The sequence below is a fragment of the Caretta caretta genome, chromosome 4, assembly GCF_965140235.1.
Source record: "Caretta caretta isolate rCarCar2 chromosome 4, rCarCar1.hap1, whole genome shotgun sequence".
NCBI lineage: Eukaryota > Metazoa > Chordata > Testudines > Cheloniidae > Caretta > Caretta caretta.
In genome coordinates this window covers 102,060,564-102,087,674 of record NC_134209.1, presented here as the reverse complement: position 1 = coordinate 102,087,674, position 27,111 = coordinate 102,060,564, and the positions used below count along the sequence as shown (strand labels likewise).

Here is a 27,111-nt window from a genome sequence, read left to right as displayed (position 1 = left end):
ATGACCCCCTCAATCAGAACAGGTAAAGCACAGTTCTGCTGCCCTTTACTCATACAATAAGGATAACATTTCATTACCCCTGCAGTCAAATTTAATTTTTTTTTATTAAGCCAAATGTTAAAATGATCTAATACACAAGGAAAGAGTGTCTGTGCGTCAAGATGTAATGCTTAAAATATCCAAAAGTACAGAGTTTGGTTTAAAAAGTCATAAAATACAAATAGTACATAATTTTCTATATCCCAAATTAAGGTTAACAGATTCAACAATACAGTTTAAATATTAGCATCCAAATATTCAGGTACATCACTCATAAAAAGTTATACTAAAAGTATCAGAGGGGTAGCCATGTTAGTCTGTATCCACAAAAACAACGAGGAGTCTGGTGGCACCTTAAAGACTAACAGATTTATTTGGACATAAACTTTCATGGGTAAAAATCCCACCTCTTCAGCTGCATGGAGTGAAAATTACAGATACAGGCATAAATATATATTGGCACATGAATAGAAGGGAGTTACCTTACAAGTGGAGAACCAATGTTGAAGGCCAGTTCAGTCAGGGTGGATGTGGTCCACTCCCAATAATTGATGAGGAGGTGTCAATATCAAGAGAGGCAAAGTTGCTTTTGTAGTGAGGCAGCCACTCCCAGTCCCTACTCAAGCCCCAAGTGATGGTGTTAAAATTATTGGGAGTGGACCACATCCCTGACTGAATTGGCCTTCAACATTGGTTCTCCACTTGTAAGTATAGTCCCTTCTCTTCATGTGCCAATATATATTTATGCCTGTATCTGTAATTTTCACTCCATGCATCTGAAGAATTGGGGTTTTTTACCCACGAAAGCTTATGCCCAAATAAATCTGTTAGTTTTTAAGGTGCCACTGGTCTCCTTGTTGTTTTTATACTAAAAGAAGCTTGTGGAAAGCAAATATAACAATAAGTGTAGATTGTCCCTCAGTAATTGAGTATTTAGGATAGGTTGTCTGTCCCTCAGTAAATACAAGTAAATACAAGTGATTTGATAGTGAAATTTAACTGTTTGAAGACAATTGCGTTTGCAGTGCTTTCAGCATTTGGATCCACATACCTGTGTGAACAGGTATTTTCACACTTGAAATCTGTCCTCTGTCCCTCTCGGAGCCGGTTAACAACTGATCACTCAGAAGCCTATGTGCAGCTTAAAGTATTCAAATACATGCCAGACATTGGAAAACTCAGCAAGGAAAAGCAAGGGCAAGGATCACACTAAACTGATAAGATCTGCATTTTAATTTAATTTTAAATGAAGCTTCTTAAGCATTTTAAAAACCTTATTTACTTTACATGCAACAATAGCTTAGTTATATAATATAGACTTATCAAGAGAGACCTTCTAAAAACGTTAAAATATATTACTGGCACACGAAACCTTAAATTACAGTGAATAAATGAAGACTTGGCACACCACTTCTGAAAGGTTCCTGACCCCTGATCTAGAGCAATGCTTCCTTTCTACATCTTTGCTTGGTCAATATTTATCTCCTTCATTCAATAAATTTTAATAGTCAAATCTACAGAAATCCATATCAGAAGTCTCATTTTGCTATACTGCAAATAGTTTGGGTGGGCATAGGGAGCATATTTATCAAATCCAACTTTTTTTCTTTCTTTAAGATATGGTTTATACGTGCAATATTCCTGTCAGATAAACAGTTTTTCCTCCCTCATTTCAACAATGCAATCATGTTTAAGGGTGACTTAAAAACATTATGGTAAATTAACAAAGATGCATTGTCCAATGCAGGCAGATATATGTAACATTTTGAAAACTCTCTAAGAAATTATTTATTTCACTCTACATATAGAGTAGATTTTAAAAATAATTAAAATCCTAAGACTGTGGTGGTTCAGTAGGTGATGTATGAGCATTAGCAGGGAGTATTATGCAGGGTGCTATGGAAATTTGCCAGATGTGTAGGATTATACTATTCCATTACGTGTTTCCTTTAGTGTTCCCAGATTTCAAATGCTCATACATCACCTACTGAACCACCAATTGGGAACACTAAAGGAAACTATTGGGCTAGCTAGAATGTGTTTCAGAGTCAGAATCTGTATTATGGTATCCATACATCTACCTAAATCTGTATTGCTTTTCATGGACAAGAGGAGCTAATTAATTCTCCCAGATAAAACAGATCCCTCCATAGCAGGTATGGGAGCCTGCTCTGTTGAGCAATTTTTGCCAATTAGGGCAAGATTTCACTGTGGTTGAAGACATCTGCAGAGCCATTAGAGGGAGCTGGGCAAGGTAAATAATTCTAGATGGAGAGGAACTGAGGCAGGGTTGGAGGCTGGAGGAGGTAATCCTGGAATAGGGATGGTGCCAGGGGACTCTTAGCCCATTGGGGAGGAAATGAATAAGCTTTGCCTGCTGGGAAAGAAGAGTGGGCTGATCCCAGAGAAGGTGAGTGGATATGTCAGCCCTGTCACAGGGAATGTTCAGTTTTCTTTCATAGGAAAGCTGTCCTGTGAAGAAGCTTCCTGACCTTGGAGAGCTGTTAGAAGGACAGGGAGAGATTAAGTTGCCTTTCTGTGAGAAAGGGGAAGAGCAGACCAAGAGTGGATTTAGGTGAGTCTAGGGAGGATTTGCCTGGGAGGGTAGTTATAATAGGGAGAAGGAACAAACCAGCCTCCTATGAATACATATGCTAGGTGCAGCCAGCCTTGGTGTTGGAAGGAGCTCGACAATCAAAAGGGCTTCACTGTCGCCAAGCCAGTCTCACAAAATAAATGACTGAACTGCATGGAAATGTGTGCAGCCCTAACTGGGTGAAACCCTGTGTCCAGCTCAGCTATGGAGTAACCCCTTTCAGAGAAAGCCCTAAACGTGCCGTTTTAGAGTTTACTAGCTCAAGATTTAATTATTTTTAGAATGTGTAGCTTATGGAGCAGATGGCAGAACAGATAAGCACCAAATCAAATTGGCAAACCAGTATGATAAAATCCATGTCTTAGAGTGAAGGCTGTTAGACTGTTAATGAAGAGCTGACTAAACAAAAAATTTATTTTGTGTACTGAAGTTCCAAACCAAGCTATCCTTGCTATTTACATAATAACTAAGTCTCTTGGAGGTACTTGGTAGCAATTTTGTATTTGGTCATGTGACAGGCTGTAATAATGGGGTTGTCACGGCCAATTTGGTGTTGGTATAGCTCAATACTGCAGATGCCTCTTCCTTTATTATTTTCATGGGGAAAGATGTAATTCGAAGTTTTACGTACGTTCAAGTGTAATAATATATCGGCCTTTTTAAAAACATGTATTTTAGGGGCATCTTTATTTCAGTTGCAGTACAGCATGAATTATATAAAGGAACATTATACAGTAGAAGAATTTCCCGGTTCCTCTAAATGTGTGAAAGCTATCTTTTTATGTATACCAGTGTCATGTCCCTACTGCCATATACCCTTGTGCAATATACTGTCAGTCCCTGTTGTATCGTTGTATTATGGAATTACAGTGAATTGGCTTTCCTGGCTCTCTTGTGACTGCTCTTTCTGATTCCGTTCCTCCAATGCCTCTTCTTAAATCCAGTTCACAATCTGATTGCACCAACATTTTTCTCCATCTTGTAAACTATGGTGAATAAGGAAATGTTTGGCATCTAGTTAACTTTTCTGTGTATGCTTACACTTGAGAATTTACTTGAGAAATTTTTGAGCTTCATAATCCAAATGTTCAGGAATAGTTGCATGCTCAGTTAACTGGCTCCAAATATTTGCATTTTACAGATGTAAATTAAGCACCTACTTTGGAATATTTAGTCCTATATTTCTGCAGTATGACCCGCCTAGTTTCAGGTATTGATTGCAGTCTAAGAAAATACATGTGATTTCTTCATTTTTTTCCCCCACTGTAAACAATAGTTCTGATAAGTTGGTGGAAACAAATGTACCTATTTTCTATCAACGTGCATTTCTGTTGGTGGTTTAAACGTGTATTGTGCACATCTGTATGTTCAGTTGAACAAATGCATTGGAAATCATTATTACTTGATCTCTTTTGAAAATACAGCCCTTTAAAATCAGTGCATGTGTTTGTTTGCAGGAAGCGTAGGTTCATACCAAGCTCCAAATGCTACACTCTGAATACTGACCTTGGCTCCAGGTGTTTGTTCCTCTCTCGTGGGTCAAACAGTAACATGGTGGTCAGGAAACAGTTTACAAAGGTATTGTCCATATTTATAAAAATTACATGACTGTAAATGGCTTCTCTTTATTCACAAATTCATGAACTAAATATCAGTTGAAAAATGCTTAAAATCGAATGTAGCATTTGTGCAATAACTAAGGCCTGATATTCACTATAACACTTGTTACAAAATGCGCCAGGTACTCGAGAATTGATTCTGTATTTACAGAATTGATTCTGTACTTACTCTACATATAGAGTAGATTTGAAAAATAATTAAAAGGATCTGGGGATTCATACTAGGGAAGATTCTTCTACTGGTGCTCCGAATCTGGTATACCTCACTAAACCCAATCTGGAGATGTCAGACTGCCAACACCATCATACTGATGTTGGGTTTCATAGCAGCTCACAAAATAACATGGTTCTATGAGCTGAGGCTTTAAAAGTAAAAATAATACCAAATATCATGAGACTTTCAATAAAATTGTGTGTTGGCTACCCTGTTCACCCCAGTGGCACAACTGGACATATTAGCCTCACTGCTGTAACTTCTGTTGGTGAGGATCAATGAGCTGCAGCCAGCTCCCTGTGGCTGCCATTCTCCACTACAACTAAGCACATCTGAGATGTAGTTGAGAATTGGGGTCACGTAGTCCAATAATAGCTTTTCAGTTACAGTGAGAATTAGAGAGAGAAGTTGTCTAGAGGTTAGGGCATTAGGTCAGGATGTAGGAGGCCTGTGTTCAAGTCCCTGCTTTCCTATCACTACCTGCATGACCTTGGGCAAATCCCGTAGCTTCTCTGTGCCTCACGTCACCATCTGCAAAACAGAGATGATGGTACTTCCCTACCCCTCATGGGTGTTGTGAATATTATTAAAGATTGTGACTCAGAAACTGTGGGTAGTGGGGCCATATAAGTAGTAAAATATATTTATAGTCAAATCGAGAAGTTTTAACACCCCCAAAACAAAGCTATTAGCATTGTTATAACTTCAGAAGAGTGGAACAGTAAAATACCCTGTCTACTGGCTTCTAGCCTTGTCCTACCAAGCTGATATTATAACTTAATGCAACACTGACCTCTGGCTTTACTTCCCCAAACTTTACTGCTCTTCGGTCAGTTTCTCCCTCAAACACCTTTGTGTTTTATAAGGCATGTAAATATGTGTCTTTTTTTTTTCCTGCCACTATTCATGGTAAAGTTTGCTTAAATGTGCCGTAAAGTTGTTTTACAAAAGTTTGATATTAATGTAAAATTAATTATATGTCAATTTATCATTGTTTATTTAAGGATTTGATGAATGAATTGACTAGAGTTACCTGAGTTTTTTGGTAGGCCTAATGTGCCTTTGTATATGTGAAATAATCACAAAGTGATTTAATCACCAACGAGTTATGAGTGCCAAACCCTGAGAGTCCTTACCTGTCCACTTTTGTGATTTGGCAGACTTCGGAAGCAACAGAAAAGCCATGATTTGCGTTCTATAAGGTTTTAGTGCTTCTTCAAGAATCTGCCAATTTGTACATTTAGAAAAGTGCTTCTATGGAGGTTTGGTAGGGACTGCATCTTTCTGAGGTCTGGGATTTTTTAAAGTAAACTATAGCTATTTGCTTGGCAAGATAATATTAACAAATTAATATTTCCATACTTCAAAAGGATTTTTGGAACAGAGCCAGGAAAAACAGAGCATTTTTCTTTTTGCCTTTATGAATTTCTGTAACAGGTTCTTCAGAAGAGATAATTTTAGCTATACAAAGCCTTTGCTATACAAAGGAAAGTGCTACATGAAGCCTGCTGTTTCTGCTTTGTTTTGGAGGACATGAATGAAAGGCAGATAGATTCTTCTTCTAAAAATATCCGCATGTATACTGATGGGCAGTACAGTACTTTCTAAATACTTACACTTATTGTTGAAATATGTGGAGATTTAACTATAACCGGACAGTATCTCCCATTCCTTAAATATTAATCCCAAGGAAGAGAATATACCCTTCCATGTTTAACTGAGAGCATGAAATTAACTCTGCACACTTTCCCTTTTTCTCTCTCACAACTAATTTCCTGTGTTTTTTCTGTTTCAAGTCTTGTGGCTGTTTGTTGGTGTGGGTTTGCTAGGATTAGGACTGTAATATAAAGCATATGAGAAGAAATTAGGCCAACGGGTGAGTAATATTTATTTTTTTAAACAAAAAAATATATTTTCAAACACACTGTAACATCTGCAAATGATCCCTTAGAAATCTTTCCAGCAATACACAGCAACCATAAGTCACTCAGTATATGAATATGTATTGAACAGAGGAAAATGGTCATGTGGTTGAGTCACTGGACTGGGTTTTGGGAGATCTGGTCTCAGTTTCTGACTTTGCTGCAGACTTCTTGTATGGCATTCGGTAAATCACTTAATCTCTGTGCCTTACTTCCCCGTCTGTTTTTAAAAAAATGCGGGATAATACTTCCTTTCTCCCACCCTTTGTCTGCCTTGTCTCTTTGAATTGCAGTTGTTTTGGTGCAGCAACTGTCTCTTGCTATGAATACATTTGACAGCTGTCACAATGGGGCTCTGATCTTGCTTGGGACTATTAGTATGGTGTAAAACTGAGGAGGGGGGAAAGACAAGTAGGAAAAAGGGAATGGTGCAAAGAAAATGTAGGGCAAAAGAAAGGAAAATTAGACACAGCAAGAGGAGGATGTGGGAAGAGAGAACAAGTGAGAACACGATGGACTGTGAAGTGTGGATTTACAATATAATGTAAACCCAAGGGCTTTTATGGTGTAAAGATGTTTTGGGGCATCTCCAGGATTGGGAAAAGATGTTAAAATGGCCTCTTCTTGAGAGAGTGTCTTTCTACTCTTTCCACCCTCCTTCCATGATGATGAATGTGGATGGTTGTTCTGACTTCCACACTCTGATTGGGGGAATGATAGCGATCTTTCCAGTGCCGCAGTAAAACTTGTATTATATAAGTGTGAGTACACTTTTTTTTTTTCAAGTAGGCTGATGCAGAGGTACTTTAATCAGGACAGAATTTATTTCAAGGGGTAATGAGGGAGTTCACCTGCTTCACTGATGTTGATGCAAATAGTTGCCCATGTGTTCATGACCTAAGAACTTGTGATAGTGATGCATGCAAGTGGTTTTGTACCCAGCAGGTTGGAGACTCTAAACTCAGGGCCTGTAACTTGGCTGAGTCATAGTAGAGTCTGTTCAAATTTTGTTGAGTTGAGCAGTGTTGAACTGTGTATGACGTTGCATCAGATTCATTTCCAAGCTTCATACATCCCCCTTCGTGAGCAGTACCAAATTTTTATTCCACTTGATCCTGAATAAGGGTTACCGTCTTCAGTTCAGAAATGGAGTGCTTTGATTAGACTATAGGATTTACCCACCTAACAAGCATTTTGTTTAAAACTGGAACAGGTGAGTTGGTATTAAGTTCTTTATTAGCTGGAATTAAATCCTTGATCTGAAAAGCAGTCACATGCTTCTTGTTTGAAATGCTGTCTTAACCATGACTTGTCACTGGGCTGATGTTGCAATGAGGAATGCTCCATGGATAGTATGTGCAGCAGTATAGGGTAACTACAGTGAAAATCTAAGCTGAAGCTGGTACAGTGACAGGCCTGTTGTGCTGCCATGAAGGAGAACCAGCTTTTGAAAGGACCCTGGGACTCTTACCCCACAAATTCACTGATACGTGACAACAGGTCGGTCACTGTAGGGCTGCTGTGTTGTCTCCCCAGCCCAGGAAGGACTAATGCTACACTTGAACTCTATTCAGAACACAGGAGCCACCCTGCTTCCTGCAGCCCCCCCGTACGCTCTTATAGGAATCACCTGATCCCTTCCCAGCTGCGTCTGATAACTGAACAGGACTTGCTGGCCCCAGGTCCTCTGACTCTGAATGGGACAAACCACCTTGTTACTATGTCACTCTGAATGGAGCCTTTCTGACAAGCTATTCTGAATTAGAAGCATCCCTTCTCGATTCATTAAGGAGATTTGATTTTTTTTTTTTAAAAGGGGGTGGGTGGGTGGGATCCGAGCTTCCTATCTGGCCAAAGAGCTGGGTGTTGCGATGACAGCTTCAGGTGAGAGAGATTGTTTTATGCTGACATATTTCAGCATGCAGTTTACTTAAAAATGTTAGTTTTGCTTTGAGTATTCAATAGGTTCAGTTTTAAATTAGAGCTGTTTTGATTGAACACATTACATGACATGTTTTTGTTCCATGATTGGGTGAATGTTATAAAATCAAGTTTCTGGTGTGAATAATTGCAATTATGAATTAGAAATTAACTTTCTATGACTATTCTGAAATATTTACTCAAAACTTGCTTTTATGACAACTATTCTTACTAGTTTTCATTAGAATATTTACAGATGGCAAATACAAAAAAGGGTGTGAATAAAGGTTATGCAAATACACTAAAATGTGAGTGAATGTCTGTCGGTAACTTTTTTTGCGGTATTTATCCAGGTTTACGACACATCATGAATTGGGAGAGAGTAACCCCTCCCCCCTTCTTATTCATTTGCCTACCTTATTTGTGTGGGTACATTTTAAATGTCATGACTTCCTGATTTTCTCTATTTGTGGAAATAATATGCTATTAATAATACCTACAGACCTCTGTGATCTACTTACCTGTGTTAGGAGCATGTACTAATTAAAACGTATAATCTTAGGTCTTTTTTATTGCACCTTAGATTAAAAGACATAATAGAATTTACCAGGTTTTTAATTCTTCATTCTCTTTTCTTCCAGCCTTCAACGAGAGACTTCTCTGCTGCAATCTGACCTTTCAGGTTTGGATATGACAATGAGGGATGGCCAAACCTGGAAGATGCAGCATTTCTGCTTAATCAAACAGGTACCTTTTTGTGTCAGCCTTATTTTTTCTCCTTTACACCTTGTAGGATATAACTGAAATCATAGGAGCTAGAAAGAAGAGAACCTACTGGGTCATTGAATCCATCCTCCTGTTAGCACAAGACTGTTCCTCACAGCATTGGGATGAAATAGTTTCATTTAAACTTTTGTGTTTATAGCTGTTCCATTATGATCATGTCAGTGATACACTTAAAAATCCACTTGCTTCAAATAAGTAAGAGGAAGTGATATCCCCTCTGGTTTTAAGTGGAATTCCTGGCTGGAGAGAACTTTTTAATAATCAACCTCAGATTTTTTCTTTCTTGTAATAGAGAGGAGTGACTAAACATATTTCTGTAAGCAAAATATTGAAGGTGAAGTGGGCAGTTAACACCTCTGCTGTTGTAGGACAAAGGAGGGTTAGTGGGTGATAGGTTTGTTATAATGAGCCATAAATCCAGTGTCTTTACTGAATCAATTTTTTTTTAATATCTAGCAAAGTTATGAATTTAAGCTCCTATCTGGCTTTAAGATTAAACTCGATAAGTTTATGTAGGAGATGGTATGATGGTATAATATGATTTTGGCAATTAATTGATCTTTAAATATTCATGGTAAATAGGCCCAATGGCCTGTGATGGGATGTTAGATGGGATGGGATCTGAGTTACTACAGAGAATTCTTTCCTGGGTATCTGGCTGGTGAATCTTGCCCATATGCTCAGGGTTCAGCTGATCGCCATATTTGGGGTCGGGAAGGAATTTTCCTCCAGGGCAGATTGGAAGAGGCCCTGTGGGTTTTTCGCCTTCCTCTGTAGCATAGGGCATGGGTCACTTGCTGGAGGATTCTCTGCACCTTGAAGTCTTTAAACCATTATTTGAGGACTTAATAGCTCAGACATAGGTGAGAGGTTCATTGCAGGATTGGGTGGGTGAGATTCTGTGGCCTGCATTGTGCAGGAGGTCAGACTAGATGATCATAATGGTCCCTTCTGACCTTAATATCTATGAATCTATGTGCAGGTTTCCTTTGAGGATGAGGACTAAGAGGCCACTTTTCACAAGTCAGTCACTCCATATCTGACCTGCACAAAGGAAGCCTGCACAATTCTTCCAAAAGATGAGCCTGAGAGCTTAAATTCATCACTGTGTTAATCACTAAAAAAAAATAGTTGTAATGAGCTGTAAATCGATTGTCTTTATTGAATGACTCTGTAACCCACTAGCCCTTCTTGTCCTACAACTGCAGAGGTGTTAACTGTGCACTTCACTTTGAATGGCCTCTTGCAACACGTGGAGCTCCTTATGCTTAACAATCTGTTCCACCTTGTATGTAGCTGTGATATTCTATGTACCTTTCCCAGACCGGAAGTAGAGCTCTTTGTAACCTCAAAAGCTTGTCTCTTTCCCCGACAAAGGTTGGTCCAATTAAAGATATTACCTCACCTGCTTTGTCTCTCTGATATCCTGTGACCAACATGGCTACAACAACACTGCAAAGCAAAATATTTGGTACATTTACTGAAAGAAAGTTTAAGTTTAAAGACTGTTTCGGATAAACTTGGCTCCATATTTAGTTTGTTTTTTTAACTTCTCCATTGTTTTTAATTCCAATGGAAACCATTTTAAAATAAACATTCCCTTACAATGTCTGCAAGCAAAATAGTGCAGCATTGTGGATTTCTTGAGCACCTGAAAATGAAATGGCTAGCTATGAATTATAAACTTGAAAAATGAACTCGTCTATTTGCATTGTAAAAGCTGAGAAATGTATAACATTAACATTATAAATAGTGGTATGAGAGAGAAATTCTTATTAAAATATACTTGATTTTGTACTCTCAGGTGTTGTTTTTAACATATATGAGCAAGGAAATTTGCTTTTCTAGCACTATGTATGTGTCTGGATTGTCCCTACAGCTCTCATGAATGGAAGGGGCCAAAATCAGGTGGCACTGGAGTGTGGTGGGAGGCTTTGTAACATTATTCTCAGACAAGCTCCTCTGCAGGTGCACAAAGGGCATTAGGAAGGAGTGATGTTGGGGTTAACATTATGGTTTGTGTGTTCCCCTTCTACTAAGGGAACCAGTTGAGCAGGGGTTGTCTCCATGTCAATGAGCAGTTTTTGCAGGCACTGACGCAGCATGTCATGCTGACGTATGACATGGGGGTTAGGAAGCAACGAGAGGCACTGGACTACTGCACAGATGGCTCTGACCTCCTCAAGTGCCCTGATGGTTTCGTGTTTAGGGAGCTGACACCTTGGCCCATTCAGTAGGCAACCCCCACCCTCTAAAAAAACCAATTCAGAACTCCAGGAGTTGAAAGTTGGGCTACTCTCTGTCCTCTTAGTGTTTTTTTTCCCTTCAGATAGAACAGTGTAGCCCATGTTTTTAGCCTGAAAGTATCTATATAAGAAATATATTGAAAGTATTTATTTATCATGCACATTAAAACCCATCAACTGAAGCCTTCATGAACCAAAAGCACAAATGACAGGATCAGTAATTTACTTATTTTCCTTTGAAAGTTTCTTTGTGCTAATGAAATGTTTATTTCCAAAAGAAGCAATTCAGAAGTCAAAAACTGTAGTAAGAAATTTCAAGACAAACCTTAGATTAAGAAATCTACATCTCTATCTACTGGTGACATAGGTTTAATATAAAATTACAGAATTCTATGTTTTATACAAATATTGTATGGCTTTCTAAGAAATTCATAAATTCACTAATAATTGAGGTGTAGCAATTTGAGATTCCACCCTTTGAGAAAGGAGCAAGCATTGCTTTGTTTCTGATTAAAATTACCTGATTTTTATGAGAATCATAGAATAAAAACATCATGTCTAGGGAAGAGAAAACTTCTCCCACATTGTCAGCTATCAACATGCCTCAACCTTGACCTTAAGGGGACATTTCTAATGGTGAGTGAGCAGCTCATTTGCTGTGCTCATTCATTTCTTGTCTCTGATGAGACAGCCAATAAAAGTGCCGAACGTGAAGGTGAGTTTTTGTGAAGTGAACACTTGCCTGTTCTGAACGGGACCCAGACTAGCTTACTTTACGTAGATCAACAGTCATCAAATAATATCCATTTCAATCATTACCTGTGTGAGCTGCATTTGAGCTGATCCCTAGAAAGGAAGAGTTCTGTGTCCCATTCAAATCCTCTGAGCCACCAAGTCCTTCACTCGTATTTTTACTGTACTAAATAAATCGCTCTAAAAGTGTTCTTGAAGTAAGGCTGCAATTCTATCTTGTGGGGGTGCAGGAGAGACTTCAGGTACACTATTAACAAACACTTTTGTGGAATGGGCTGAATTATTGGTGTAAGGGGTCCATACTGAGGGGTCTTAGGTTAGGAAGGGCTGGGAGCACTTCAGAAACAGCATACATAACCAGTGGATGGACCAATCTCTGGTCAATGTAGAATTGGCACTGACTGGTGCTAGAGGGAGCTGCATCCATTCTGTGTGATCAGAAGAATAACTTTCGGTCTTTTTGATAGTTATAGTTTTTCAAAAATTTGTCTCCCAGGTGCAGATTTTATTACCATTCTGGAGAGTGATACCTCTAAGCCATTCATTGGGAACATTGATCCAACCATGTGGTTAGGAGAAAAACTGGTTTTTTACACCAATTTTGGTCCAAGCACAAGGGATCACGTGTCAGGGTGAGTTATCTCTGGAAACAGATGGTGCGGAAAGACACGGATTTTTAAAAATATTAATTAAAATGTGACAAGCTTTAATTATAAAAGTTCTTAGCAACTTAATGTACAATACAGCCCTTATTTTTCCAAAGGTGGATGAGGGACACTTTTTTTTGTTGTTGAAGAATTGCGACTTTTATGTCTGTAATCGAGTGACCAGAGAGATTGAAGTGTTCTCCGACTGGTTTTTGAATGTTATAATTCTTGATGTCTGATTTGTGTCCATTTATTCTTTTACGTAGAGACTGTCTGGTTTGGCCAATGTACATGGCAGAGGGGCATTGCTGGCACATGATGCCAACTGTGTCCACATATCTATTCAGGGGACACCATCATAGAGCCTAATCACATCAGGCACACTATCAGAGGCTCGTTCACATGCACATCTACCAATGTGATGTATGCCATCATGTGCCAGCAATGCTTCTCTGCCATGTACATTGGCCAAACCGGACAGTCTCTATGTAAAAGAATAAATCCAACCGCCCTCTGCTCCTCGTCCCTGACCGCCACGTCCCAGGACCCACCGCCCCTAACTGCCCCCCGGGATCCCACCCCCTTATTCAACCCCCCTGCTCCCTGTCCCCTGACTGCTCCTCCCAATCCCTAGCCACACCCCTGCCCCCTGACAGGCCCCCCGGGACTGCCACTCCTAACCCTCCCTGTTCCCCATCCCCTGACCGCCCCCCCAGAACCTCTGCCCCATCCAACCGCCCCTGCTCTCTGACTGTCCCCCAGGACTCCTTGCTCCCCGCCCCCTTACCAGCAGCAGGAGCTTGAAGCTGCGCAACCCAGCCAGAGGCAGCTGCACTCTCCACGCTGCCCAGTAGGAGTGGCAGGCCAGAGCGCTGCCCACGCGGCGGCATGGCTGTTGGGGAGGGGGGCTAGCCTCCCCGGCTGGGAGCTCAAGGGCTGGGCAGGACGATCCTGCCGGTCGGATGTGGCCCACAGGCCGTAGTTTGCCCACCTCTCGTCTACAGAGTCAAGATTGGCTTTGAAACTATATCGGATTCCTCCCCCTCACCTCAGCCTCCTCCCTCTCAGTAGAGTTCCATTATGTTCCATCAGGGAGGGTAGACTGGCATAATTTGTGGCAGGTAGATGGCATAAATTGTGGCTTGGTAAGAAGTTATAGGGCCTAAGTGTAGGGTGTTCTTTTTTTCCCCTCTGCACCGAAAGAGAGCAATTCTGAGACTTCTAAGACACGTTGCATAAACAGCAAGAAAAAAACAAGTTCAGTACCTTTACTGGACAGCTAAAACTGGAGGTGTGAAATGTGACTTCCCGCTTCTGAAATGAAGAACTGCGCTGATAAATCAAAAGCTTGAGGGGATTAACAAATATATTGCCTTTCTCAATCTTTCCTGGAATGTCTTGGTTATGGCTGTGTAATGTATGTTAATAGTTGCAGGTTTTGTGAATGGGCAGGTTTTGTGAATCTTTTAAGTCACTATAACTCATTTTGCTTTATTCTCCACAGTATCTAATATTAAGATCCCAATTATTAGATTTAGGGATTTATCTTTTAATTACTGTAGCTTATGCAGCGATAACTATACATTCAGTTAAGGAATATAATATGCAAAAAAGCTTCTGAAAACAGCTGGAGTTTGTTAGTGAGGTCAGGGCCAGGAGCAGAGCTAGGTGGTGCTCCCTCCCCGCCCCCCATGGGAGCTGTCCCAGGTCCCAGCTGTTCTTCCCCCCCCCCCAAGTTTTTCCAGTTTGGGGGCCTTTGGCATAAAACCTAGAAGAAACAGCTAAGCAGCTTCCAGTTTACTCTGTGTTTAGACGTTATTCATAGTGCTGTAAGGTGTACTTGGCACTTTAAACTAATGAACGGGCCATGCTTAAAACAGGATTCTGTCCTGAGGAGATCACAGGATAAGAGCACAGAAAATGTGAGTTGTACTGGAGCAGCAAGCAATTACTGGTGGCAGTTCCATAAACTCCCTAATTATTATAATCATGTTAGAAAGCAAGTTGAAAGTGTCTGGCCATAACCACCTGTTTAAAGAATGGCCAGGATCCAGAGGCATGTGGGAGGTAGTTTAAAATGATCAGTTTGCTTCCTTCTGCCCACCTATTAAGTTCCCCCTCACCCCTTTCCCACCTCAAAAGCTTCATTCCCAGTTAGCTGTATTTCTTGGAAACTGTCTTACTAATTAAACTGAATTGGTCTGAAACGGCTCCCAATTTGGCCTCTAAAAGACAGCTTAAAGCAGGCAACCCAGTCACTTCCATTTTTCTATCCAACTTTGTGTCCTCACCCCCAAAGAATCTGGCTGTCAGGGTAGCAGAGAAGGGAGGAGAAGCACATCCCAACAAGAAGGGAGTGGGAGGAACTGGCCATGGAGAGGGGGAAGCACCTGTGTTTCTCTCAGTCAATGACTACACTAGAAAGCTAAGGCAACATCGAGCCTCCGATTTAAGCAAATTGATCTTGCGTGTCCACACTACGCTCATTGTGTCGGCAGAGTGCATCCTCACTAGCAGGGCTTGTATTGACTCACTGAGCACTGCACGGTGGGTAGCTATCCCACAGTGCACATAGCTGAGTGGAATTTTGGCTTGGGCTTACAATGCCTTATGGAACCAAAACGCTGACATGGGTGGTTATGGGAACATGGCATTAGCCTCCCATGATGCGCTTACCTCCTACCTACGCGGACACCGTAGCACGATAAGCATGGACCCCGCTCAGCTGTACACTGTTGTGAGCATTACAAGCACCTCATGCCTTATTCTGCAGTATTTACACAGCCGATACAGGAGCTGCTGTGCAGAACATTGCCATGCAAGCAGCCCTGATGGAAGACATAGAGTGGAGCAATTTGCAATTGCTGGCAACTGTCATCATCACCTTGACATGGTTGAGCGCTGTTTCTGGGCCCGGAAAACACCTCCTGGAGGCCGGTTCATTTGAATTGAAAAAGAATAGAAACAAGCAGCCCACCTGGTAGCTGTGCATGGGGAATGGAAGGAGCTCAGTGCTTAGTGCCAGCATTCCTACCTACTGACCAGCCTACAGTTCCCTCCAGCAGTGTTCCTCCCTGGCCATTCTGCCCTGCCCTTCAGCAGTGTTCCTCTAGTGACCTAAAGCCTCCAGCCCATCTTTCCATGTATTTAGGGGAGAATACTAGTGTTACCAATTCTTGCAAATTGCTCAAGTCTTGTGATAGTTGATGGATTTTTTTCTTAAAAGCCCTAGCTCCAGGAGTCAAGTGATTATTGGGATCTCAGCTTTCACTTAAGGAAAAAAAATTCTAGCCTTCATGGATACAAAGAAAGGTTTGAAAACATGACCTGAGTGCAACTAAAAGTCTTGGAAGCCAAAAGCCTCCTTTGAGGGAGGAACTTGCTTTTTCAACCCACCCAAGCACCAGATCCTTTGGAGAAGGGGCACAAGATCATCCCATATCAAGCATTGCTCTGTTTATCAGTTTATAGTGCTATTGTCAGCTTGCTAAGGAAGCAGGTGCAAAGTAAATTGTGTTTTGAGACTAATTATGAGAATTCATATTCATAATGGAGGCTTTATAATCGGTTAATTAAAAATACAATTTTATTGCTGCTTTTGAAAGTGGGGAACAGTAATCAGAAACCATAACTTTTAAATTAATAAAGGATTATTTTTAAAAAATTGGGATTATATCAGTGGAGGTCTTTTTTGTTTGGCTTGTGTTAAGTGTGTATTAGCTGTAGGAGGAAGCAAACCAACTATACTACTTGGATCAGTGATACTTTTATTGGAGTCATTTAGAAACCCAGTAAATACAGTAAGAGAACTGGGAAGGTATATTTAGAAATTCAGTAAATACAAGAAGAGCACTGGGAAGGTATATTCTGGCATAAAGCCTTTTGACCTGCATCTGTCCAGCAGTACCAATGCAAGGCTCTACAATACAAGCATACAGGAAAATAATGATTTTCTGGTGTTGTCTATGCACACAACCTGCATTGGTTAAATTAAAATCAGTCTTTAAATCAATTTTGTTAAATCAGTACATGTTCCAACACCATTTTTGTTGGTAGTATTTGTGGGACACCGTTTTTGAATGGTGTTAGAGAAATTGTTACATTATCTAGGCTTTAGCATGATTCTGTAATGCAATGCTAGGATCTGGTTGTCCCGTCCATAGTACAATTAAAAGGTCAAGTTAGAGTGTGGACGTTCCAAAATGTGCCACACAGTTATATGCTGGCACAGTTAAACTTATAATTTAGACAGACCCAAAGTCTTAACTGCAGAAGATACTCAGATGAGAAATTCATGGTGATTAGAGCTCAGTATAAAAACGTAGAACAAGCTATTCATGGAGTGTGTTGAGGAGAAAGAAGCTCTTATTTGCAGCTAATTTGCACCAGAGGTCAAACATTTCAAAAGTTTAAAAAGCATCCTATTTTTGTAAACTTTCACACACTGTTTTCCACTGCATAACCCATGGTTTTCTGTGTTTGTATCAGTGAGAATCTTTTCTGATCCTTTAAAAAAAATGTTTTTGTAATTGTTTCCCACTTCTTTCAGAGATGACTTGGACAGGAAGCTCCAGGCTATTGCTATTTCAAACCTCTTGAAGAATAGCTCGCGACAGCTTGTGTTTCTAGGATATATCACTTCAGCTCCTGGATTCAGAGATTACATAGAAGTAATTGAAAATGGTAATGTTAAGGTAATATAGAACTACTACTAACTATAACAATTAACTAATTTAGAAAGGATGAATTTAATATTCCAAATGAGTAACCTACATAGATTATAGGGTTAAAAATACACATATACCTTTTAAAAAACAACTTGTTTTAAAATCTGTTCCATTTTTCAATTACCTGTTACGAACTATTATTTTAGAAATAAAATACCTTTAAAAAAATCAGTCTTCCTTTACTTACCTGCCTGGATCTAACATCAGGATTCTGTTTCATTTGCAACTTTTGACTACATCTCAAGCAAATCATTTCCTTGTTCTGTGTCCACATGCAGATTCTGTTACTGAGGCCTGGTCTACATTTAAAATTTCGATCAACCTAGCTATGTTGCTCAGGGGTGTGAAAAATTTATACCCTTGAGCACTGCAATTAAGTCTACTTAACCCCCGGTGTAGACGCAGGTAGATTGATGGAAGAATTCTTCTGTCGACCTAGCTAGTGCTGCTCAGGATCTTGGACTACCTACATTGATGGAAAAAACATCTTCTGTCAATGTAGGAAGCATCTGCACTGTCAGTGTAGGAAGCAGCTGTAGTGCCCCTAGTGTAGACATGCCCTGACTTGAGGTCCATCTTTGAAGAAACCTTGTCATGTTTGCTTTATTTTTCCCCCATAGGATATTGACAGTAAGGATAATGACAGGTGGTGTGATTATATCATGTATCATGGACTAATACGGTATGTCAAAATGGATAATTTACTCGTTTTAGATATGTTACCATTATCACTTTTAGATCTCATGACAGAAGCCTGTATAACTCCTCTGAATGGAAGAGCTTAGTTCTTGTCTTTAATTTACATCAAACTTTCTGACTGGCTGAAGGCAGACTACTAAATTACATGCAGGCAGTCAGGTATAACATGAAGTAATATGGAACCTGATAAGTGGATGTCAGACTTAGTGTGATTCTACTTTGTAAAGTTACTCTGTAAAAATGACATCATGGGGCTCCATCTTTGTGTTTCTAAGACTTCAGGTCAAATCTGCTTGGTTAATACGTAAAGACTATTTTCCTAAATCCCAGTTTGGCAATCTCATCCTGGAATTCTTGCTCACTCATCACCACCAGTGATACAAATTCTGAAATATCATCCTGGGGCTTGATCTTGTGAGGTGTAGGGCACTCTGGCCCCTGTCCAGCAAAGCTTTGCACTGACATCAGTGAAAATACTCGTGCTTAAAGTTAACCACATGCTAAGTGCTTTGCTGGACCAGGGCTGGATGCTTAGCACCTTGCAGGATTGAGCCTCTAGTAAATAATTCTGTTGGTGATTCATGAGCCAGAATAGACTCCAGCTCACTCTAACATAGCAGTGTAGAGTCTGCAGTGTTAACAGGAATAAAAAGTAGTAAACTATATTGTCCATAAGGAGACTGAATACACACAGAGAAAAGCTGTATTGAGTGAGATGCCATTTATAACACAACTTTTATTATTACGCCTGTATTTTAAGTTCACTCATTTTCCCTGAATGTTTATTTGAATGATTTAATTGAAAAAAGTTGTTGAGACATACCAATATATTCTAATGATTGTAAACTACAACATAATGCTTTCTAAATAATATTCCTGGTCCTACATCTGATTTGCTGTGTGATCTCAGGCACTTACACTGTTTCTCAGTTTTTCCATGTGCAAAATTGTGTTTTGAGGCTTATGTTGTAGAGTGCTTTGAGATCTTTGGATGAAAGGTTCTATAGAATTGAAAAGAATTATATTAGTGGGTTAAAATAACTATTAAAGACACTGATTTAAAAATGTGATGATCTGACTTTGAGCTATTTCTTCAAAGTAATTCTGTGTTTGGATGTGATAGGTTGGGTTATGTCCGCATTTCTCATGCTGGCCTGAGTGATTCAGAAGTTCAGATGGCCAAATTTAGGATCCCAGATGACTTGGATAGTTACGTTGACAATGACAAAATCATCATTGACCCCAGCCAAGTTCCTGAGGACATCCATTTCAACCCAAGGTCAGCGTATAAGAAAAATATTTGAAGATGATCATTATTTATTTATTTGTATTACCAAAAACGGAAAACTTGAGGAACTGTCACATTCCAGGGTGTATTCCAGACCAGTGAGGGGTTTCACCGCCTGTTCTGCAACCTTGGGTGCCTGACAGTGCTTTACTGTTGTAGCTCCCAACCAGCGCCACTCACAAAGAGCCTAACAGCATGTTACACCCTGAGTGTCTGATTGTAGCTGCAACCCTGGTTCAGCAGCTCGGACCCCAGCAGCCTGTCGGCAATGTTCCAGTCACTCTCTGTCTTCCACCAGCCTTTCAGGATGACCCTAACACACTCCCCATCCCAAATTTCCATAAAATCTGTATTCTGCATTGTCCTATTCTCTCCTGGACAATTAAGTTATTAAAGGTCTGTTCCCCCTGTATTCAACAGTTTGCTACTTTAACTGGAGTTACCAAACAGTTCAGTTTAAACATAACATTGGATTAGATTAAAAATACAAGAAGTTTATTTAACTACAAAGAGAGGTGTTAAGTGAGTATAAGTATAAGGCATTAAAGTTAGAAATGGTTTAAAGATAAAACCCTTTCTAGTAGTTAAAACTTAAACACGCTAGACTTGGTTCAAGGTAAAATCCTTACCATATGTTTCCAGGCATGCGGCTGACCAAATTCTCTGGTCAGGGTCACCCCGCAAAGTCAAAGGGCTGGTTCCTTTGTCTTCTTAGGGGAGAGAGAGAGATGGATCCCTTGGGTTTTCTTCCCTCTTTCTTTTGTAGTTCAGTTAACCCTTGAAGTGGATTCTTCTGAGAGTTACCCCTCAAAGAATGGTTTATTCAAAGAGTAAAGAAATGATCTGGAGTCTGGTGAAGGAGACTCCATGTTCTTTCTTCTCACCTGCGTTTTCTGAAACATAAGTTTACTCTGTCTCCTGCCATCTCCTCCCCCTACTGTCTCAAGGACGCTGTTTACTATTTATATGTAAATTGAGGTAAATACACATTTCATCCAGGATACTTCTGTCTGGGTAGGTCTGTGTGATTTTGAACATGTGCTAAGAACATCATGCAGGGGGATTTCAAAACTTTGCATTTAATGTTGCTGCACACATTTTACCATGATATTATTGACCAGCAAGTTATTAGTTTTCAAATTATATCTAACAAGGCATATTTTATTCAAAGATTATTACAGTAGTGTATGGGGGGAATACAGGGGGGCTTTCGGGCACAGGAACAAAACTGGGCTTTATAAATATAACAGGGGAGGCAACATGGCCTGCTGGACTGAGCACAAGATTAGGAGGCCAGACCCCCTTATTTCTAATTAATTTCTTCCACTGATTTGCCATATGCCTTGAGTTATTTAGCCTTTCTGTACCCCAGTGTACAGCTCTGTGAAGTGAAGATACCTACCTCACATTGGTGACGTGTGGATTAATTCGTGACTCCTTTTAAAGTCAATGTGAGTTGCATGTTCCTCCGCACCTCTCAGGGCGACATTTTATATAGTGCTTTATAAAATACAATATAAATGTGAAACAGGCACTACATACAGATTTCTAAATGTTTCATCTGTCTAAAATAGTATGTAGTCATAACAGAACAAGTTACAGAAAACGAGTTTTTGGAGCAGATGGTGCCGTTTTCCTGCTTATACACAGGAAGTAAGAGAAATAAGGATAAAAAGGACATTTGTTCTGCGCTGAAATCAGTGGGAGAAGTTCTTAAGTTTCATGAGGTAAATTTCAGTATTTGTTTTTTAGGTATTGATGTCAGTTGGATTATGCATGTGATTGAAGATTTCCACAATCTGTCCCATGTGTTGAAACTTACCTAAAATCCATATTCAAAGTCCTGATCTTTGTCCATTTATTTCAATGCAGATGAGTTTCTTCCTGTTCTAATTTCTTTTACTCCTGCCTGAAAGCAGGAAAATGACAGCTCCCAAGAACAAGCTTTATCTTTTAGCTATAATTTTTAAAAGGAAATTTTCTGTTGTTTTTATATGTCTAGCTAATGCTGGCATTGTTAATAAACAATGCTGATGTTTTTGTAAAAGAAAACCTCAGTAATAGTCAAGCAGTAATTAAAAGCTACATGTTTAAGTGTGATGTGCAATATACTTCTCTCCATTCATCTAGGGCTTACAGCTTTTTGGCATAATTTTAAGAGTAGGGAGTCTGGACAAACAGTGTGTCTGAGCCTTCAGGCACTACACAGGTGAAATCCTGTCTTCATTAAAGTCAACGGCAAAACTCCCATTGATTTCAGTGGGGCCAGGATTTCACTGCATCTGTGCAACTCTCATTCAACTGAAGTTCCATTTATGGAATATCCATCGCATTGGGCCGTCATGTAATCATTTATGCTGCATATTTAAATGTGTTTGTTATACTCACTCCTTCATAACTAGAGCATATAGGTAATTATTATTTACTTTACCAGGTTGTAGCTGCTGATTCTGATACAAATAGACTTTTGTCTATTTTGTCTATTTTGCTACATATTGCTGTAATAGACTAAACTTTTTATTTTCCTAAATAGAACTTTCTATTTTTGCTTCAGACCTGTCATTCTGTGTAATTTGCCTTTCGGACATTCTTGCTTTTTTTCTCCCATCTTTACTTTTAAAAAAAAATGTATTCTCAACAAGTCTACTTTAAAATGAAGCCTAGTTTAAAAACAATTGTTCAGATTAAATGTTAATTACACTATAAAATTTTGTGATTTAATTGCATGGGTTAATTCATTGTTGTTACATTGTAATGATTTTGCTTTGTTAATTATTTTTTCTTAGGTTTGGATCCTACAAAGATGGACACAACTGCGAACATATTCATCATTTCCATATGAGTACCCCCAAGTATTTTAAACAGACTAGAATGAGGAAATAACACATCAGTGTGACCAGAAAGAGAGGTCTGTAGATTTAAATCAAACTGCCAAGCAACCAAAACTACACCTTTTAGAGACTGAGCATCTTCCAGGCTACATAATATTGTTGATGTCTTGCAATATGTGATGACTAATAACTTATGAAATTGTAAAACTTTTTCTTTACGGTTCACTCTCTTAATTTTTTAAAGAAAAAAATTACCAATCAAAATAGTCAGTAATGTGGGAGGGAGGGAAGGTTTTGTTAGATTTTATAATGACAAGTTTGTCCATTAAGTGGATAACATGTAGGCCAGATTCTCTGCTTTACGCTCATCAAAGCAGAGCATGGTGGCTGTCAGGGAACTGGTTATGGGTCCTTCATTTCCCCCATGCGTTTTTTTCTTGCACTAGCTGGTAATGGTTCTCAAGAGACTAATTGCCAGTTGAATATATCCCCCTGTCCTGACATGCCCCCTGCAGTGGGGGATTCAGGGAGGGTGGGTATGCCAGCTCTGTACCTCCTAATGACTTTCCTGCGCTGAGAGAATCATGAGCGAGAGGGATGCAGCTAGTTTATGCTTCTTTTTCACCAACTGAGCATCTCAAAGAACCTCCAGTTACAGGTGTGTAACGTCCTCCTCTTCTTAGAGTGGTGGTTCCTACATGTATTCCAAACGTGGGTGAGCAGTGAGCAGCATGGAAGTGGGTCCAAGGATGTGAGAGGAATGAAATGTGTAGCCTGACATGGTCTGCTGTTGTTGCCTGGGCGATGGCATAGTGCGACGTGAACGTGTGTATGGAGTGCCACATTGCTGCATGACAGATGTCTTGCCATGAGATGTCCGCTAGGCAGGTCGATGTGGCTGCTTCGTCTTGTGTAGAGTGTGCTGTGACCCTATCAGGCAACAGTATGCTGGATAAGGTGTAGCATTTGTGGATGCATCTGGAGACCTATTTGGAAATTTATTGAGAGGGGAAGGCTTGGCAAAGATGCTGGAACCTTTGTAAAAGTGGGGGAGGGGACAAGGCCAAAGTGGTGGAGGAATTCTCCCCCCACCCCGCATTTCCCTGGGATCCCACTGCCTCCCTCTGCATTGCCGTGAGCTCCCTTCTGTGGCCTCATACCCTAAGTCCACCCCACTCCTTGCCTCTTGTCCACAGCGCCCACCCGTAAGGCTGGCTCTGTGTTCACCTTATTTCCAAATTCCACTGTCTTCATGGTTTGGCATCATGATACACATGCCAAAATTAAAACTCCCAGGCTCAGAGTGGAGTAAGATCTAAACAGCAGGCTACTAGCATCAAGATTTACATACCGCTTCTAGTGGCCAAAATTCATACTCTCAGTATATTAGGATGCACCCAACAGGGCCATAATGACAGGATTCACATTAGAGAGATAAGGTGGGTGAGGTAATATCTTTTATTGGACCAGCTTCTGTTGGTGATAGAGACAAGCCTTTAAGCTTACAGATCTGAAGAAGAGCTCTGCGTAAGCTCGGAAGCTTGTCTCTCTCACCAACAGAAGTAAGAAGAACTCTGTGTGGCTTGAAAGCTTGTAACTTTCACCAACCGAAGTTGGTCTAATAAAGATACTACCTCATCCACCTTGTCTCTCTAATATCCTGGGACCAACAGGGCTACAAGAACACTGCAAACAAAAATGGAGGATTCACATTAACAGCCCAGAGTGACCATCATAGCAGGACACTATTTTCAGGATTCATATTCCTAGCATAATGTCGTCATTACACCAGGGAACTAGCACTACCAGCACAATGAGATAAATATAGCTGTGTATGTGCACACCAAAAATTCACAGTACAAGCACCCAGGGATCCATACATCAGGATAGCAGTGTCAGAATTTCTACTTTTGGGGGAATTCTGCACCAAAACAAATAAAAAATTCTGTGCCAAAATTTTAAAAATTCTGCGCACAATACTTCTAAATTCTGCAAAATTCTGCATATTTTATTTGTCAAAATAACACAATATAATCATACTAGTTTCAATTATTTTGGTAATTTATTTCAAAATACCTGTCAGCAAGTATGTCTGTAACAAAACAGACAAAAGAAAAGATTCTGGTAATTTTTTTTGACAAATATATTCCTTACTAGGCATATTAATACAGAACTTTGAGTAATTCATTTAAACTACAATACAGAAACATATTTCCTGCACCTGACAGAAGTAGTCCAAAGGCTTGGGGGAGTCAGAGGTAATGGAGGAGCTGAGTGAGAGGGAAGGAGCCTGCAGTGAACCTGGTGGATTGTTGGGTATGGTTTGGAGAAGTATGGAACAGGGTTTTTTGGGTGGGGAGGGGGGAGCGGAGGAATTGTTAGGGAGTTGGGTAGCCTCCCCCATGCTAACCCTGGCTGACCCCAAGTCTTTCCCATTCAGTCAGGCACATCTGTCCCTGTCCCCACTCGTCCCATTCCCATGTGGCCCTGCACCCCACTCCTATTCAGCCCCTGGCTCAATGCTGTCACCCCACTAGCTCCTGAGCCAACACCCTAATCTATTCCCCTTACTAACCATTCTGAACCCCAGTCTGTGACCTCTACAGCATCCCTGTTTGTCCCACTCTATCTGTCCTAACCTGGCTTTGCAGGCAGGGTGCTGTGATGAACTTCTACTCCTGGGGGAATTCTGCGCCACTGCGGATGGCACTATCCATGTGTTTACACATCCTACCACTGTCCATTTCATGAAAGGTCTCCTCAGTACCTTCCCAACAGTACTCAAGCTCACACCCCTGTGGGACAGAATACGCTCTGCCCAAGAAGTGCTGCAGTTCCGCCTTTTACCCACCAGAGGCTTCTGTGGTGCCAGAACAGCCACTCAGCTGGCTGCATTCCTCTGCATGGAAGGGGCCCTCTGTGGAGCCAGCCTGGGAGCCTGCCCATGAGATGCAGATAGGAGGCGGGGTGGCCCCAGGTGAACAGGGGCTGGTGCTGCTGATGACGTGGCACCTCTCTGAAGCAGAGCGAGCCTGGTGCTCCCCACCCTCGCCCACTCTAAGGTGTTTTCTTTTGTAAAAAGTGGGAGGGATTAGTCCTCCCACTTTTAAAAGTGAGGGGGGCATGGCCTCCTTGAGCCCTCCGTTCCAGTGCCACTGGATCAGTTGGCAGTGGCTACAAAGAGTTTTGGCAATGCACAAAAGGCATGGGTCCTATGGAGGCAGAATGCCAGTTCATGGCAGACGTCGAAGGAATTCAGGATCCTGTCTACATGGGAGGCATGTGGTTTTGGACAGGAGACATGTAAGTGGATGCATTGATTTAGGTGGAACTCTGACATTTTTCTGGAGGAATTTAGGATGTAGCTGTAAGGAAACTGTCCACGAGTTCACTGACCTGTCTGGCTGAGGTAATGCTGCTAAGGACTGCACCTTTATGGAGAGATGGGAGAGGAAGCCCGTTGCCAGTGGCTTTGAGGGTGGTTTCATGAGGGTGGAGAGAATGAGATTAAGGTCTCACGGGGACATGGGTTTGAGTACTGGTGGGAAGGTACTGAGGAGACCTTTCATGAAATGGATGGAAATTGGCCAGGGCTGCTGGGTATGGGCCCCGTCGGCCCAGTGACTAATCTGCCACTGGAGGGAGGCCAGAACCATCCAGGAAATTATAACTTTGGCCTCCAAATGGTCCATGTGGGGTCTGTAGCTGGAGAGGAGCTACTGCTGGAGGCAATGCATGTGCGTGCAGTGTCACTGAGGTACAGGCTGCTATATGTCCAAGGAGGGAGGGACAGCGATGGACAATGGTTCGTGGGTTGTGGCATAGGTCTGCAATTATGGTCATCAGTGTTACGAAGTGGTCCACTGGTGGAAGGCTTGTGCCATGATGGAGTCGAGCCACGTTCTAATAAAGTCAATCATCTGCATAGGTACAAGGACTGATTTCTCCTCATTGATGCAAATACCTAGAGACATGAAGAAAGTGTGAAGGGTGAGGATGGTGGAGGTTAGGTCTTGTTGGAATAGGACAAGGAGCCAGTCATCCAGGTAGGGGTACACTGAATACTCCTGGGAGAATTCAGTACAAAAAAATTAAAAATTCTGCACACAATATTTTAAAGTTCTGCAAAAGTCTGCATATTTTATTTGTCAAAATAACACTATAATCACACCAGTTTTCAATTATTTTGGTAATTTATTTCAAAATACCTGTCAGCATCTGTAACAATAGAGACAATAAAAAAGTTTCCCCCAGGAGTAGAGAATTAAAGAAACCCCTACAGCAATGCAGCTCTTGTTTCTCTGTTATGCTTTGTTGGGCATCTCAGTCTGGATATGTCACATGTGCCAGCTGGGCACATCTTTGGGGGAAAACTCTCTGCCTCTCTGGTCTCAGATACCCACACCCCTCCCCTGCCACCGAGCCCACCCACACCCCATATCCCTTAGAGTCAAAGTGTGGGGTGCCCGCCAGCCCAGACACGAGCACCTCCTACTGCCCAGGGATCCAGAGAGAGAAGCAGCCTGATGCTGGGTCCTGGGCTTGTATGGAATTTCCTGCATGCTGCCTCCTTTCTTCAGGATGTGGTGGGAACCACAGCTGCCCGCAACCCTCCGGCTCCCTCTTCCCCTCCACAGTGTCCTATATTTGCGAGCAGGAGAGCTGGGCTCTGCTGAGTCCATTGGCCCCTAGTGTTGGCCAGCAGCTCTACAGCACCAATTCTGTGGGGAAAAATGAAATTCTGCTCAGAACATTAATTCTGCATTGCACAGTGGTGCAGAATTCCTCGTGGAGTACATACAGAAATGTAATTGCCGCACCTCT

At 41.0% G+C, this 27,111-nt stretch overlaps 1 protein-coding gene across 1 annotated transcript; it reads left to right on the top strand.

Moving 5' to 3' along the window:
* On the top strand, positions 1-26,576 carry CWH43 (cell wall biogenesis 43 C-terminal homolog). Its single transcript, XM_075128224.1, is given in 10 exon segments — positions 1-22; positions 4,093-4,213; positions 5,956-6,065; positions 6,265-6,344; positions 8,952-9,057; positions 12,592-12,727; positions 17,292-17,436; positions 18,090-18,151; positions 19,292-19,447; positions 22,243-26,576. Coding segments are annotated over 10 exon segments (1,035 nt in total). The 3' UTR covers positions 22,340-26,576.
* The last annotated feature ends 535 nt before the right edge of the window (positions 26,577-27,111 follow it).